The 13,719-nt window shown below is 36.4% G+C and overlaps 1 protein-coding gene across 4 annotated transcripts in view; it reads left to right on the forward strand.

Moving 5' to 3' along the window:
- The window catches only part of SPAG1 (sperm associated antigen 1), a 39,488-nt gene that overhangs the window by 10,426 nt on the left and 15,343 nt on the right, over nucleotides 1–13,719 (forward strand). For 3 of the 4 annotated variants that reach the window (XM_039548605.1, XM_039548606.1, XM_010404928.4), the window contains exons 6-13: nucleotides 24–142; nucleotides 623–728; nucleotides 2,896–3,026; nucleotides 3,645–3,751; nucleotides 6,155–6,317; nucleotides 10,193–10,612; nucleotides 10,990–11,089; nucleotides 13,236–13,388. In XM_039548605.1, the coding sequence (XP_039404539.1) occupies nucleotides 24–142; nucleotides 623–728; nucleotides 2,896–3,026; nucleotides 3,645–3,751; nucleotides 6,155–6,317; nucleotides 10,193–10,612; nucleotides 10,990–11,089; nucleotides 13,236–13,388 (1,299 nt within the window). The remainder of the gene's footprint in view (nucleotides 1–23; nucleotides 143–622; nucleotides 729–2,895; nucleotides 3,027–3,644; nucleotides 3,752–6,154; nucleotides 6,318–10,192; nucleotides 10,613–10,989; nucleotides 11,090–13,235; nucleotides 13,389–13,719) is intronic. The other variant, XM_039548607.1, reaches the window with a different exon arrangement.

The following is a 13,719-nucleotide window of genomic DNA, read 5'->3' on the forward strand; positions in this document are numbered from 1 at the left end:
ATTTGTCATTTTATTAATTAAAGGTTTGATGTGGAAAAGGAATGTTCTAAAATTGATGAAGACTATGAAGAAGGTAACTCAAAAGCAAGATTCTTCAGTAGGCCAAGTCCACCTGTAATTGAAAAGAAAATTGACACAACTGGTAATACCTTAGAAACATAATTTTTCTTTAGTTGTAATAGTGTTGTAGAGTATCAATACGTGTATCAGAGTTAAAGTGCCTTCATTTTTCAGCCCGTAAAGATGCTTAAAGTTGTTAGATCATCAAGTGAGCTTGAAGCCATGTTTGAAAAAAATTTAGTCTTGTTTAATAAACAGTAAGAATGTTTATGTTGTGTTTAGTTGAGAGCACTAGGTAAAGAAGTAAAGCATATATCTGGTATTATCAATGAATGGTAGAGGTAAGTCAACTGCTTTTTTCTTGCACTATGAATTGTATCAGAGTGCCTGTCAGAAGAATTTAATGTTTTATTACAGAAAACGAAATTCAAATTTGTCTTTTAGTTAGCCCTGTGCTTTTTTAAAAAATGCAGACTATGAGATTCAAAGTATTTTATCTGAGTGTTTTGATTACATCTGTGCAAGTTGTTAGTTCTTGTTGTGTAGAAATATTTTTTGCTAGGACTGACAAAGAGAGAGAAAATTTTTATTGCTACTCGTGAAAAAGAAAAGGGCAATGAAGCCTTTGCCATTGGTGATTATATGGAAGCAGTGACATATTACACTCGGTGAGTAAATGCTATTGTGTTCTTTTATTTTAATGACTCTTACTTGTGAATGTTGTTTTTAGACCAATGTAATTGAACCAACTTGTTATTGAAGCAACTAGTGAAAATTAAATTATTTTCACAAGGACAAAAGGATTTGACAGAAGAATATTTAAAGCACTGATGCATCGTTATACTAATTTTTATTTATTGGGAAGAGAAGGGGCTAGATAGTGATGGAATACAATCTGCAGGTGTCACAAACTTCTTCAGATTTTTCAGACCACTGAGATTCAAGGGCATGTTTACAAAAATAAAAGGATAAGTAGAGTGTTGAGAAACTAAATAACTTACAAATGTAATTTAACTCTGTGCTTTGAAATGGTAAGGACTTAAAAAAACCCAGAAATCAGAAGTGTCAAAGTTGTCATTTAGAAATTTAGCATCTATGGGAATCTTGGGGTATTAATTACCGGTGTAAATGGAGGGTAATGCTATGACACTACTGTGAGATGAAACGTGAAGATAATTCATGGGCTATGAAAAAAGTATGAGAATGTTAAGGCATTTGTGGTCAGTGCAGATAAGTATGGAGAAAACAATGAATAGAAGTAGTGTGGAGCAGCAATAAAATAAATATTTAACAGATTTATGTTTAGGAAGAATCATTCATATTGTCACTGAAAGAGGCAGGGTTATGAAAATCTACCTGGCGATTGCTGAGATAGATATGTGTGTGTGTGTGTGTGTGTGCATGCTTGTAATGATATTCATAGAGCACAAGCTGCTTAACTGAGGCATTTCATGTGTGATGGGGGTTTTTTTGTTCTTGACTTGCAGCTTTAAGATCTTTCTTGTTTTGTTTGTTTTTTTTACACAAACATAAAAAAAGTCTATAGCTGTATTTCATATACAATAAATAAAATACAAATACATAATATAAAAATAAGTCAAAATGTCTGCTTTTGGAACATAAATAAGGTACTAATTACTAAGGATAGGCAGAATCCTTTCTAATGGAGAGTTTTTCCATTTTTGATCCCCATGGGGCACTGTATGCCTTCTGAAATGTATGATATTGACAGCATGCTGTTCTAACTGGTCACTTTTCTAATCCTATCTGAAATCTGTTTCCTTAGAGTTACGACTATTTAAGTAAAATATTTTGGAGTGAATTGTTAATAATCTGAAGGGATTATCTGTATATGGCTAAAATGGAAAACATAGAGTCTGACCTCTTATTCTTACCCATTGGCTCTCTTGACTGGCTTGTCAGTCTCTTGCTTGTTCCAAAACAAACCTTCACGCATTTAATCACTGCTTAGGCTAGAATGTATCTTTACTTCTTCCTCACCCTCCTAGCCTTTCTAAAGAGCATGCACATGATTATCCCACCATATCCGTTTTCCCACTGGGATCATAGCTGCAGAGACCTTTTATTCTTTTTTTGTTTCCCATGTGTTGCTCATTTGTGGACAAGCATTTGAGATTGTTCTCAATCATGTTTTTCTCACAAGGAAAGTGTGAGTATGTTGCAGAGTGCTGTCTCCCTTGCACTTCCATTGCTAATCTTCCCAGTGAACACATCTTAGGGTCCTTGCAACATTAGCGATGTTGTTGGCAAAAATTCCCTTACACCATTTTGTTGTGTGCATCCTAGCTGTCCTTATTCCTCAGAGATGATCATGTTGTAACAGAAGCTAAAGCCCTACCTACAATACCAGCCCTGCAGCCAGACATTGACCTGGACAGTTCATCCACTGGTACCTGAGTCTTTCCATTTTACAAGCAAGATCAGGGAGAATCCCATGTGTTCCCACCTCCCATGCTCTTCATCATAACCCCCAGAGCTGTGTAGTTGCTCTTTATACTCTCAAAGGTTTCATTTGTTGGAGTCTACGTGGATGGCAGGAAGAGGTAGTAGTCTAAGTGACAGATGAGCCACAGCATCTTCTCTGCAACATCTCAGGTCTAAGCCCTGGCAAGCAACAGGCCTCTGAAGACAGTAAATCTAGTTGGTGGATAGGTTACCTGTGGTCTCACAGGAGGGAGTCTCTAACCACTACTGGGGTTAGAATACCAGTATTAATACTGTTATAGTACCTTTATCAGCTTCCAGTAGTGATGTGTTTCTAGATTCAAGTTTTCTGACTGTGAGTCTAATATGGTCAATATTCCCTTTGTTTAGGAGTATATCAGTAATACCAACTGCAGCTGTGTATAATAACAAAGCTCAAGCAGAAATCAAACTGCAGGACTGGGACAGTGCTTTGCAGGATTGTGAGATGGTACTAGATATGGAACCTGGCAACATAAAAGGTGAAGTAGAAAATAAAATTGCTCATCAATGTATTATTTTATCTCTAGCAAATAAAATGGTACATGTTGTTAGTTGACTTAACTGAGCTTTAGGTCTAAGTACAAATAAGGAAACAGCGTAGCTCCCCAAAGCAATTTTAATGGTTCTTTTTTGAGGGTTAGTGAAGTTTTATGCAGTTCATCCTGTTGATCTGTAATGGGAATTCTTATGTGGCAACATGTTCTTCATATGATAACTACAAGCCCTCTTGTATATGTACAGTGCAGTGTTTCCATATTACCCACAATGAATTACAAATTAATTTAAAAGTGATGTGAAAGCAATCAAAGTTGCTGATTTATTCCTTTCTGAATGTAGCTAACTGTATTTGCATGGGTGGAGGGGGGAAAATTTAAAAACTATGAAAAGGTGCTTCACAATTCATGACTGCTGCCTCAAAAGACATCATGTGAAATTGCATCATTAAAAATTATCAAGGGAACAGTTATTACTAATATAGAAGTAAGTGCAGAATTTTTAAAACTTCATAACTACACTTAATATGTCTAGAAAAAATAGTGTACTTTTATTCACTTTATACTTTAAATACATAAATAATACACTTCGTTCTTTTGTAGCTTTAATGCGCCGTGCCACTGTACACAGTCATCTGCAGAATTACCAGACAGCTATAGAGGATCTGAATAAAGTGTTGTCTGTTGAACCAGAAAGCTCTATAGCTAAGGTAAAGATCAGTGACTTGAATATGGCTAGAAAGAGATGGTATGCAGTTGTAGCATAAAGTGAGTACAGTTTATGTTGTTTGATAGAACTATGAGTTTTGAGGACACACTCGATCTGCTGTGCCATTGACCAGTTTCCCAAGACCACATGTGGTGGAAATAAGTTACTTGAATGTGGCCAGATCTTCTGTTCAGGAGACAGTGAGGAAAAGTCTTCTCTATTAATGTAATTTAGGTGCCTAAAACATTTTCTGCTGAACATGCTTACAGTATTAGTGTCTTAGCTGATCAAAGATATATGGAAATTTCTCTTGAAAAGATCCATTGAGACAGGTGCTTTTAAGTTTGAATACATAATGAAAAGAAAAATTCAATAGAGATTCCAGGCTTTTTTTTTGTTGTAGTGGTAAAGTTAACCCAGAAGGCGAGGAGCTCGTTTCTGTCCTCGTTTCAGTATGGTGTTACAAATCCTCATTTCTCATCTCCAGGGTAGAATGAAAAACCTTCCATGCCTTCTGATAAATCTGGACCCTTCATAACCAATTTTGGATCAAAGAAAGCCAGATGCTTTCTTTGAAAATTAAGGTCACGATGTGGTCCTTGTACTACTTCAGCTGTTTAGGAGAGGACTGGTTTATATCCTTTCATTGGTATCTTAGGGGTGTTTTGCAGGTTAGAACAGTCCTTGCATTTGGACTCTGCATGTCCTGAGAATCTTCAGTACTGGGCAGTTTCGGTAGTAAATTGCTCTTTTTGTTAATTATGAATCCATCATACTACTACCCTCCCAATTTTTTTACATATGGCTTCTGGATGCTGTGCAATTGTCTCACCCTCTGAAATCTGTCCAGCTCTTGTTGGTGGCATACTGTAAGCTGCTAGCAGTTTGCTCATTGCTGCTTCTTCCCATGGAGTTACTTGATCACTGCTATTGCTTGAACCAGTGAAAGTGGTACAAGTCTCTTGTGTCAAATTCACCGTATACAGCATTTATCCCTTTTAGGGTGTTCCTGGAGCTAAGTTCCTGAGTTTCACATCAGCCAAGGACTTACATGTCTCAAGATTTGAGTTCTAAAAGAGATTTTGGTCTATTTTTTTTTTTTTCTGTTTATAAGACTGAATCACTAAATAGCTTGTCAGTCTGTGATGGCAAACTCCACAAAAGTCTTTGTGAAAAGATGTATCAAATAGGCTGTGCTGAGACTTCTTAAAATACCAGACATAAACAGTCACTCATTTTGAGTAGACTGTTCCATTAATTGCTTTGCTGAGCAGTGCTTTTGTAGCTGAAAGCAGATGTCTGTACTTTGTCCTTATCCATGCCAGCTATTATGCCTTAGCTGGCACATCTAGAAATGACAAGTGCTTGGCAGGGCATTTTTTCAAGTTTCTCATTGCTTGGAGGATCCTCGAAACCCTCTTGAGCTAAATACGAATGTATGGAACATACACAGAGTGCATGTTTATATCCAGAATCACTAATATAAAAGTGAATCGGTTGTCAGTAACTGGAATTCTTCAAGGTACTTTGTCCATGTGAATCTTTGCTTGATCCTGTTCTTACCTGCTTCTTGAGACAGGAAGTACTGAGATAGCACTTCCTTGCACAGCATGGAATTACATTCAGAATAGCACATAATGTTGGGTGTGTCTTACTCTAACAGTGTAAAGTGGTTTAGTGGTTTATGAGTTACAGTGATAGTGCTGGGTTAACAGTTGGACTTGATCTTAAAGGTCTCTTCCAACCTTGACAATTCTAAGTGCAGTTAAAGGGTGTTTTTTGAGTAATGGAAAAATGGAATGAGAAACTGTTTGATCATCGAATTGCAGCTCTTACAAGAGGAGCAAACCTTATCATTATTCAACTGTGTCCTGCTGCTGCACTGTTAAGAGACTGTTCTGGTTAAGAGACTGTAACTGGTTCTCTCAGTTATAGTTCTCCATCAGATGTCCATTTGACATCAGATTCTCAGTAGCATAAATTTTGATTCTGATTTTAGGCTTTTTTGGAGATTCTCTAGAGAGCCCATTTTCCACATCTCTTCTTAGTAGACCATGCCAGATCTCACAATCATAAATCTACTTTTTTTCCTTTCTTTTTTTTTTTTTTTGCTTAAGTAGTGCATTCAAGAAAGTATTTATTTATTTATTTATGTGATATCTTCACACAAAGATGTGAAGATATCTTATATCTATCTTTGTAAGAGATAGAAATTGACCATTAATCTTGGTTTGATGCTGACTCTTGGAAAATTCACATTTATTTACCCTCTTTTTATATCGGCAACATTTATCTTGATAGTTCTTCAGGATCTTACATGGATTATTTAACAGAATGTATTTGCTGTACATAAATTGTAATTTATATACGTAACAAATACTGCTGTTTTTTTCCTCTATTATAGAAAAGTCTGCTAGAGATTGAAAAGAAACTGAGAGGTTTAGAGCCTGTATCTGAGCCTCAAGGCAAAGGAAAAAGAATACTTATTCAAGAGCTGGATGATTCAGAAAATGGCGAAGAAGGAAGGGAAAATACAGAAGAATGTGAAAGACGTGGTGGAGATAAAAGTAATGTCATATTATTTCCTATTTTATGTCCTGATGAAAAAATTGTTGTCTTTGAGATTGCAATATTTATTCACAAAATTCATCCATATTTTCTTGCAAAGAATTTTGTCTGTTTGAAGACTAAAATTACACTGACTACTTAAAGTAGATCTGAGTGTGAAATCTAGAATCCAGTTTTATTACACATCTTTGTAATTCTTTCTAGAATGGGCATAACAGAGGCAAATGGAAAATGCTGCTATAAATCACCTACATTCCTGTGCTCTGTGTAATTTTATACCTGTCCTTTGATGTGAACCCGGTTAAAATTTTCTTCTGGTGTTAGTGAACATTTTCTGTTCCTGAGATCTTTCTCACACACAGCTTTCCTGCCTTCCTACTAGCATATTTTTCTTCTGCATTTTTCTTCCCGTGCTTGCATCAAAGGGTGTAAAAATGGTCAAGTGTAATTTGTCAACATCTGTAATTTTTGTTGTTGTTTGTTTTGGAAACTGTCATTCTTTTTTTTTTTTTTTAATTTTAAGAGGTCATCTCTGTGCTCTGAAAGTTTCTATTAGAGGTAAACAACATGTAATTCTTGTACTGTATGTAGTTTACAAGCAGTTGAAGTGTATCTCCCATTCCTGGATTAGTGTGTGACTAAATGCAAGGCTGCTGAGATGAAGCCACTGGCATAATCAGAATCCATGGCTTGCAGGAGGAAGTCGGCAGCAGGGGCTATGAAGGCTTGCATTGGCAGGTTGCTTTTAGATTCAGCTGTGTGGCTGGCCTCCAGCCTGCAACAGAATAACATCCTGAGGCTGAGTTCACCCTTCTCTTTTCTGTTGGTTATGTTGGTTCTTTAAGGTGTCATGGCATGACAGCTGTGATTTTTATGTTTTGTGTGTTTTATCTTGAAATTAAATCAGTCTGTGGGTTCTGCAGCTTAATTGTGAATGTTGGACTGTACATGTGTGATACAATAATGCATTATTGGCACAAAATTAGGGAAAACAACATTTTTCCAAATCAGTTGGTGTGTACCAAATCTCCTTACCTAAAACCTTGGAAGAAAGGGTGTATCATGTCCCTGGCCTTAAATGTCAGTTAATTTGGGGTTGTTTTCTATTGTGAGCATTCAGATGACTATGTGCCTTCTAGCTCCATAGGAAGACATCCATTCTGTTGATGAAAGGTTAGGCTTTTAAACATAAGGAAGATTGTCAACTGATGCCAATGGCAAATGTGTTCCTGTGATATACATAAATATTTCTGAGATTTAAGTGGCAAGCAGTTTCATAGATTACTCTGTGTTTTCTTGTACAACTGGAAACAAATATGAATTCAGTTCAGTAAATGAATGAAAACATACTGTCAACCTAAGTAGACTAAATATCTAGTCCTGTAGTCATAGACAGTCCAGTAGTCCATGTAGTCCTGTCATGTAGTCACGTTTTTTTCACATTCTAGTTGGTAAGCCTAATGCATTCCTACTAAATTTACAATTTAGAGATTGGAAAAAAAAATAAAAATATTGTTTGTTTTCTTTAGCTCTGAAGAGTTGATTTTTGAACTTTGAGCAAAACAGTCTAAATAGAGTGTAGTCTCTCTTCATCTTCTATTTAACTGAAAGCAAAAGTAAATAGAACCCTTTATGTGCCCATAGAAATGGAAAATTGCTTGCATCCTAGAGACTCTAAAAAGCAGTATTCAGATACTGTAAAACCTAAAAATCATGTATGTACTTGAAAAAGCACCTGGTATTTTGACATGTTTCTAGTAGTTATAACCTCAAGTGATAAATACAGTGTAAAGATAAATTGATATATTTTAAATATCCCCTTTTAATCAAGAAAAATTTGTTGAGTTGTCTGGTATTTACTTGGTCTATTGCAATATTAAAGAATATTATATATGATATTAAACAATCCCCAAACTTCAAATATTCCTGTTATTCAGTGGTTTTTTTTTTTTTTTAAGCTTTATGATGGTCCTTCAATTTTAAGTTTGTTATTTTAGTAATAACATAAATTAAAATTCTTTCTAGTGTGTATTTGTTGTCATTCTGGTCAAAATTATGTCCATACTTTTCAGTACCTTTCTTTAAGTTCTCCTTGGAATTTATAATGTGTCTTGCATTTTTTTTTTCCCCTTAAGAAAAGTTCAGAAGTGTTGGTATTTTTTTTTAGCCCAGAATACTGCTTTCGTGAATACATTTCTTCGTAGATACAGGAACATTGTTTATAAACACTGAAACTAAAAGACAGTGAGAATTATATTTGAGAAGTATAGCTGTACAATTTTTTGCATGCTGTTTACTCAGACATGAAATATTTAACTAATTAGCATTACCCAGGAGCTAAGCAAGGTAACTATCAGTATTCTTATTGTCGGGGGGGACTCCAGACTCCAAATGCTATAAATGTTTCCTGTTTAGTCTGGGGCTGGTTCTGTGCACCTCATCTTTAGGAAATTTCCTCCTGTATTCAGGAAGTAATATGCACATTCACATCACATGTGCCTGCCTTGCTTTTTCTTTGTGTCTAGAAGATGCTCTTTGAGAGTGTTTTGCTGTGTTTTCTAAAAGCTCGTCCTATCACCTGTTCATCTGTGACATTTAAATTTTTTTTTCTGTTTTGGTGTATGTACAATGAAAGCATTTTAGCATGTATTTTAAGGAAGTTGTTAATATACTGCTGTCTTCATTCATCTGCCCAGCATGCCTTTTACCACCATTCTCCCTAGCAAATAGACTTTAAACCTTCTTGGCATATTTGGCACCACCAATTGGATGGGTGGATGGATGTCTCAAATATAAATAATTTAAGTTTTACAAAAATGTCTGTGTGGGTAGATTTAGCCTATTGTTGTTCCCACTGTGGAGTATGAACTTACTATTAAACATGGTATTTCAAAACAGGGACTACAGCTAGGTAGGAGGCACTAGAGCATCAATTGTTTCTACAAGTCTTACGCTTTCCCATCCTGTTCAGTTTGATTTCAGTAACATTTTGTGTGTTTAAAAAAAATTATTTCTTTCATTTGGAACCATCTGGAGTTCATCCGTGTTGAGTCAGCTTCAGATGTTTAGTTAAAGTCAATTGAAAGTATCACTCCAATATATGAAAAAATTCTATTGGACAGATAAATACATCAAGTGAAGGGAAGAGGAAGAGAGCATTTTAGTAGTACCAAAAGACAAGTTGTCCTTCTGTGACTAGTAGTATCGAGAGTCAGGCTCTGCAGAAATCTGTATTTGAATACTGTGGTGCTAATCTGGTAGGAATTCAGCAGAATAAGGAAGACAGAGATGTTATTATCTAATATCCTTATTCTGTGATTTTTCCTAAATAAATTTGTAATAAATAAACATGAAAGTTGAATGATCACAAGTATGCATAAAAGGATTTTTGACATGTCTAAATGAAATCTTCTTGAGAAGGATTTATAAGCTTTTGTCCTGCCTATTCTATGTTATATTTGAGGAGAGTTTTGTATAACATTACTGGTTTTTTCGCTTGTGATCTTATTTTAACATGCAAGCATTTTGATTTGGTCATGGAAAATCAAAGTGTCCGTGTTGTAATAGGTTGTATTTAAAGAGTTAATTTCAAGGTGAGCCCTGTACCATTCTGACACCGCAGGACAGGGGTTCCCATGTGCCCAGCAAGGAGAAATGAGGCTTCACAGTAACCCCTTCTCAATAACAATTGAAAGTTACTTGTAAGTAGGAATTCTTGTGTCCTTAGCAGTGTTTTCTGAGGCAGATAAGCCCCCCTAGCGTTAGGATGCTGCAGGCTTTGGTCGGTGTCTCTCTGCAGCACCCCCCTGTCGCAGCAGGCCGATAGTTCGCTCTGATGATGCGTCTCTAACCCCGCTCATTAACGCTCTTGCAGCCTCCGCCGCGGCAGCGCGGGCGGCAGCCGGGGAGCCCGCGATGGGCAACGCGCACAGAAAGTCCCACGGCAAAGGCGGCAGCAAGGCGCAGGACAGAGAGACGCACAGGCAGAAGGACTCCGATGAGGGCAGATCAAAAAAAGGCGCATCAGAGAAGAAATCAGGAAAGCATTTGTCAGACCGTGAAGGTGAAGTTAATGGCTATTTACGCAGTGATGAGAAGAGTGAAAGCCCCGAAGCTGAGGAGATCTCCAAACCACATAGAGAAGGGTCTCAGTCGGCTGGTGGTGGCAGTTCCACTTCACTTCCTCTTACTGCAGCAAAACTAAAAAGTGAAGGAAATGAGTTATTTAAGAGTGGACAGTTTGGAGAAGCTGTGCTTAAATACTCGGAAGCAATTGAATATGTCGTTGGTCTAGGTGAGTGTAATACCTTATACTTAAATCTAGAACTGTTTAGATGATTTAAAGGAGCTACAAGTGAACAAATTTAGCCTGCCCCTGGATTTTTGACAGGAGTTACTGTGCAGTAAATCTTTCATCATTTCAGTAGACAGCAATTCACGTGACAGAAAACATTGGACAATGAGTGAAATAATGTTTCAATTTTCTTGCGGTAGAGCTGTCAGCATTTATTTATGTTTGAATACGTAGATACTCCACGATAAAAGAAAACTCTTTACTGCTTTGCAGTGTTGCAAACTGCATCACTGCAGAGCAACTTGGAGCATGCGAGTCTTTAATTCTTGAGCCTAATTTCAGTAATACAATTTGATTTTAATTGTGACTTCTTTTAGGAGAACAAAGTCCAGACGATTTAAGTATCCTGTACTCAAACAGAGCAGCATGTTACCTCAAAGAAGGGAACTGCAGTGACTGCATTCAGGATTGTAACAGGTAAATTGGAACCTCCCATGTGGAACAACAACATTCCTGGTGATGATTAAACATTTTAACTGATACAATGCTAGTGCTGTTTGACTCAGAACAGTATCAATAAAGTCTGATTCCCTGTCTAAATGACAGATACCTTTGTTACATAAACAGTCACATGGAAACTAGGAAAGGAACAACTTTTAAGTTACTGTCTTACTGTGTAAGGGCAGTTTTTAAGCTTATTGTGTACACAGAAATGCATAGCGGGATTAAAATCGTTAATATAAAAGCAGATTGACAGTGGTGTTCTGCAGTAACTTATATGTAAAAGCTTTGTTAAGCCAGATGCTTATCACAGTATTGGAAATTGCTTTTGAGCACATGTATGGTGTGTGTGTGTTCTCTGTGTTTGGTTTGTTGTTTTGGTTTGGGGTTTTTTTAATATATACTTGACACAGTTATAAACGGTAATTACAGCTGTTAAGGAATTGAACTAAAATCCTTCCTGCTTATTGTGGCTTTTAAGGATGCAGGAGTTAGAGAAGATCAGACACCATCAATAACTTCCAAACATTGTGTCCCACTAAATGATTACTGTATTTTTGATGTTTTGGGGTTTTTTAATATTTCCATAGATTGAGTTTGTAATGCTGAGGCTTAAGGTGCAAAAAAGTATTTTAAAATAATTAGAAATCATATTAATTAATCAGTTGAGATTTTTGTACAGCAGGACTCAACTATTAAAAAAGCCCTCCAAAACTAAAAATAAAATATGGATGTACCTTTGTAATACAAAGGTACAAAACATTTAACTTGCTGTATGTATTCTACCTGACAGAGTAAGTTTCCTAAAAAAATTACTTACTAGCAGTATTTTGTTAAAATAGATGAAGGATCACAGACAGCTGGCTGAGATGGCATATTTAAGAGCAATCACGTTTTTCTATTCAGGAAGTGCGAAGATCGTAAGATTTCAGCTGAAATCAGTAATACAAAGGTTTTAGGTTTTGTATTCTTACCAATTAGAAGCTTTTTTTCTTACTACTTAATGATGCTGTCCTTAATGTCATGCATATTTCCTGGATGCACAAGGACCCATGATGCTTAGCAGTAGAAATAATACAGAGGTAGAAATAATATAGAGACTGGGAAGCAGAACTGCAAATATGCAAACACACATAAATTAGGCAATGTCAAATAAATCTTCAGTAGGCAACACAATATAATAGATGATCTACAAATAGGTTACTTGATTTCAAAGTAAAAAATTATGTAGGGCTATATTAGGAGAAACCTTCTCCCCATGAACAGTGCTTGGCATTGCAAGAGCTTGCCCAGAGATGCTGGGCAGAGATTCCCTTGGAGGTTTTCAAGGCCCAGCTGTATCAAGCCCCAAGCAACCTTGTCTGATCTTGGAGCTGACCATCCATACCTGTAGCAGAAAGTTGAGACATCTCGGTCTGGATTGCTTTATGACTTCATGAAATCAAATTGTCTAGACTAACCTTAATTTCACTCTTTCAAAAGTTTATCTCTCTTTAGCAAGAATCATTGAAAAAAGGTAGTTGTTGAGAAATAAAGCCTTTGTGAACTGCTTCGTATTGCTGGAAAAGTGCATGGTGTTTGGAAGGAGTTCTAATTGCACAAGGTTGATCTCGGTGTTGACCAGGCAGACAATCAGAAGTGTAAACAGACAAAAGGCAGGCAAAAACCTAAAGTCCAAAGAAAGACAGGTGTATATTCGTGTCCTACTCAATGGGGTTTTTGAGTGCATACTTTCATTTAAGGAAGAAGAGCTGAAAGTCACGTAAGCAAAAGCACCATACACTTGAAATCCTTGTAGATCTAGGCATGACTTAAGAAAAATAGCTTTTGCTCTTAAGCAGGTGCCATTACCTTAATCATATCTTGGCAATGAGAGCAGTTTTCCAGATGGAAGATAGGGTTTTGAGTAGAGTAAGCTGTAGTGAAAACACTAACGATTTCAAAACTGGGTATAATGTAGGGTGTTAATATGAACCACTTAGACCCATTTTCCTTAGTTACTTTACTAGTGCCATCTGAAATCACAGAGTTACATATAGTTGTGTATATTATAAAATAGTTTTATTATTCTTATTTCAGTTACTCTTTTTCAATCCTGCATTTTTCTTTTTGTTTTCTTCAGAGCTCTGGAGCTTCAGCCATTTTCCCTTAAGCCTCTTCTACGCCGAGCAATGGCAAATGAGTCAATGGAGCGGTATCGACAGGCATACATTGATTATAAAACAGTCCTACAAATAGACAGCAGCATCCAGGCAGCAAATGATAGTGCTAACAGGTAACTCCACACAGAAATTTTCTGATAAAAAATAGAAATAGAAAATAGAAAAGTAGAATTCAAATTTGTTTGTTTTATATGCTCCCTCTATTCTGTACCCTCAGAGTTGTTGCACAACTAGTACATTATAGCTAGAGGATTGGCTGTTCATTTAGTTGTGTTCCCATAATTTCAGTTTTTGTCTCCTGGCAGTGAGTCCCTTTGCTGTTTTTTTTTCAAAAAGGTAATATTGCAAATGTTTTAAGGTTGGGTTTTTTTTTACTAGTGCTTCTACTTGTTCTCTTTCCTAACTTCTACTTTATACTATATAAAGTACTAGTTTAAGGTCCAT

The sequence above is a fragment of the Corvus cornix genome, chromosome 2 (genome assembly GCF_000738735.6).
Source record: "Corvus cornix cornix isolate S_Up_H32 chromosome 2, ASM73873v5, whole genome shotgun sequence".
In the NCBI taxonomy this organism is placed as follows: domain Eukaryota; kingdom Metazoa; phylum Chordata; class Aves; order Passeriformes; family Corvidae; genus Corvus; species Corvus cornix.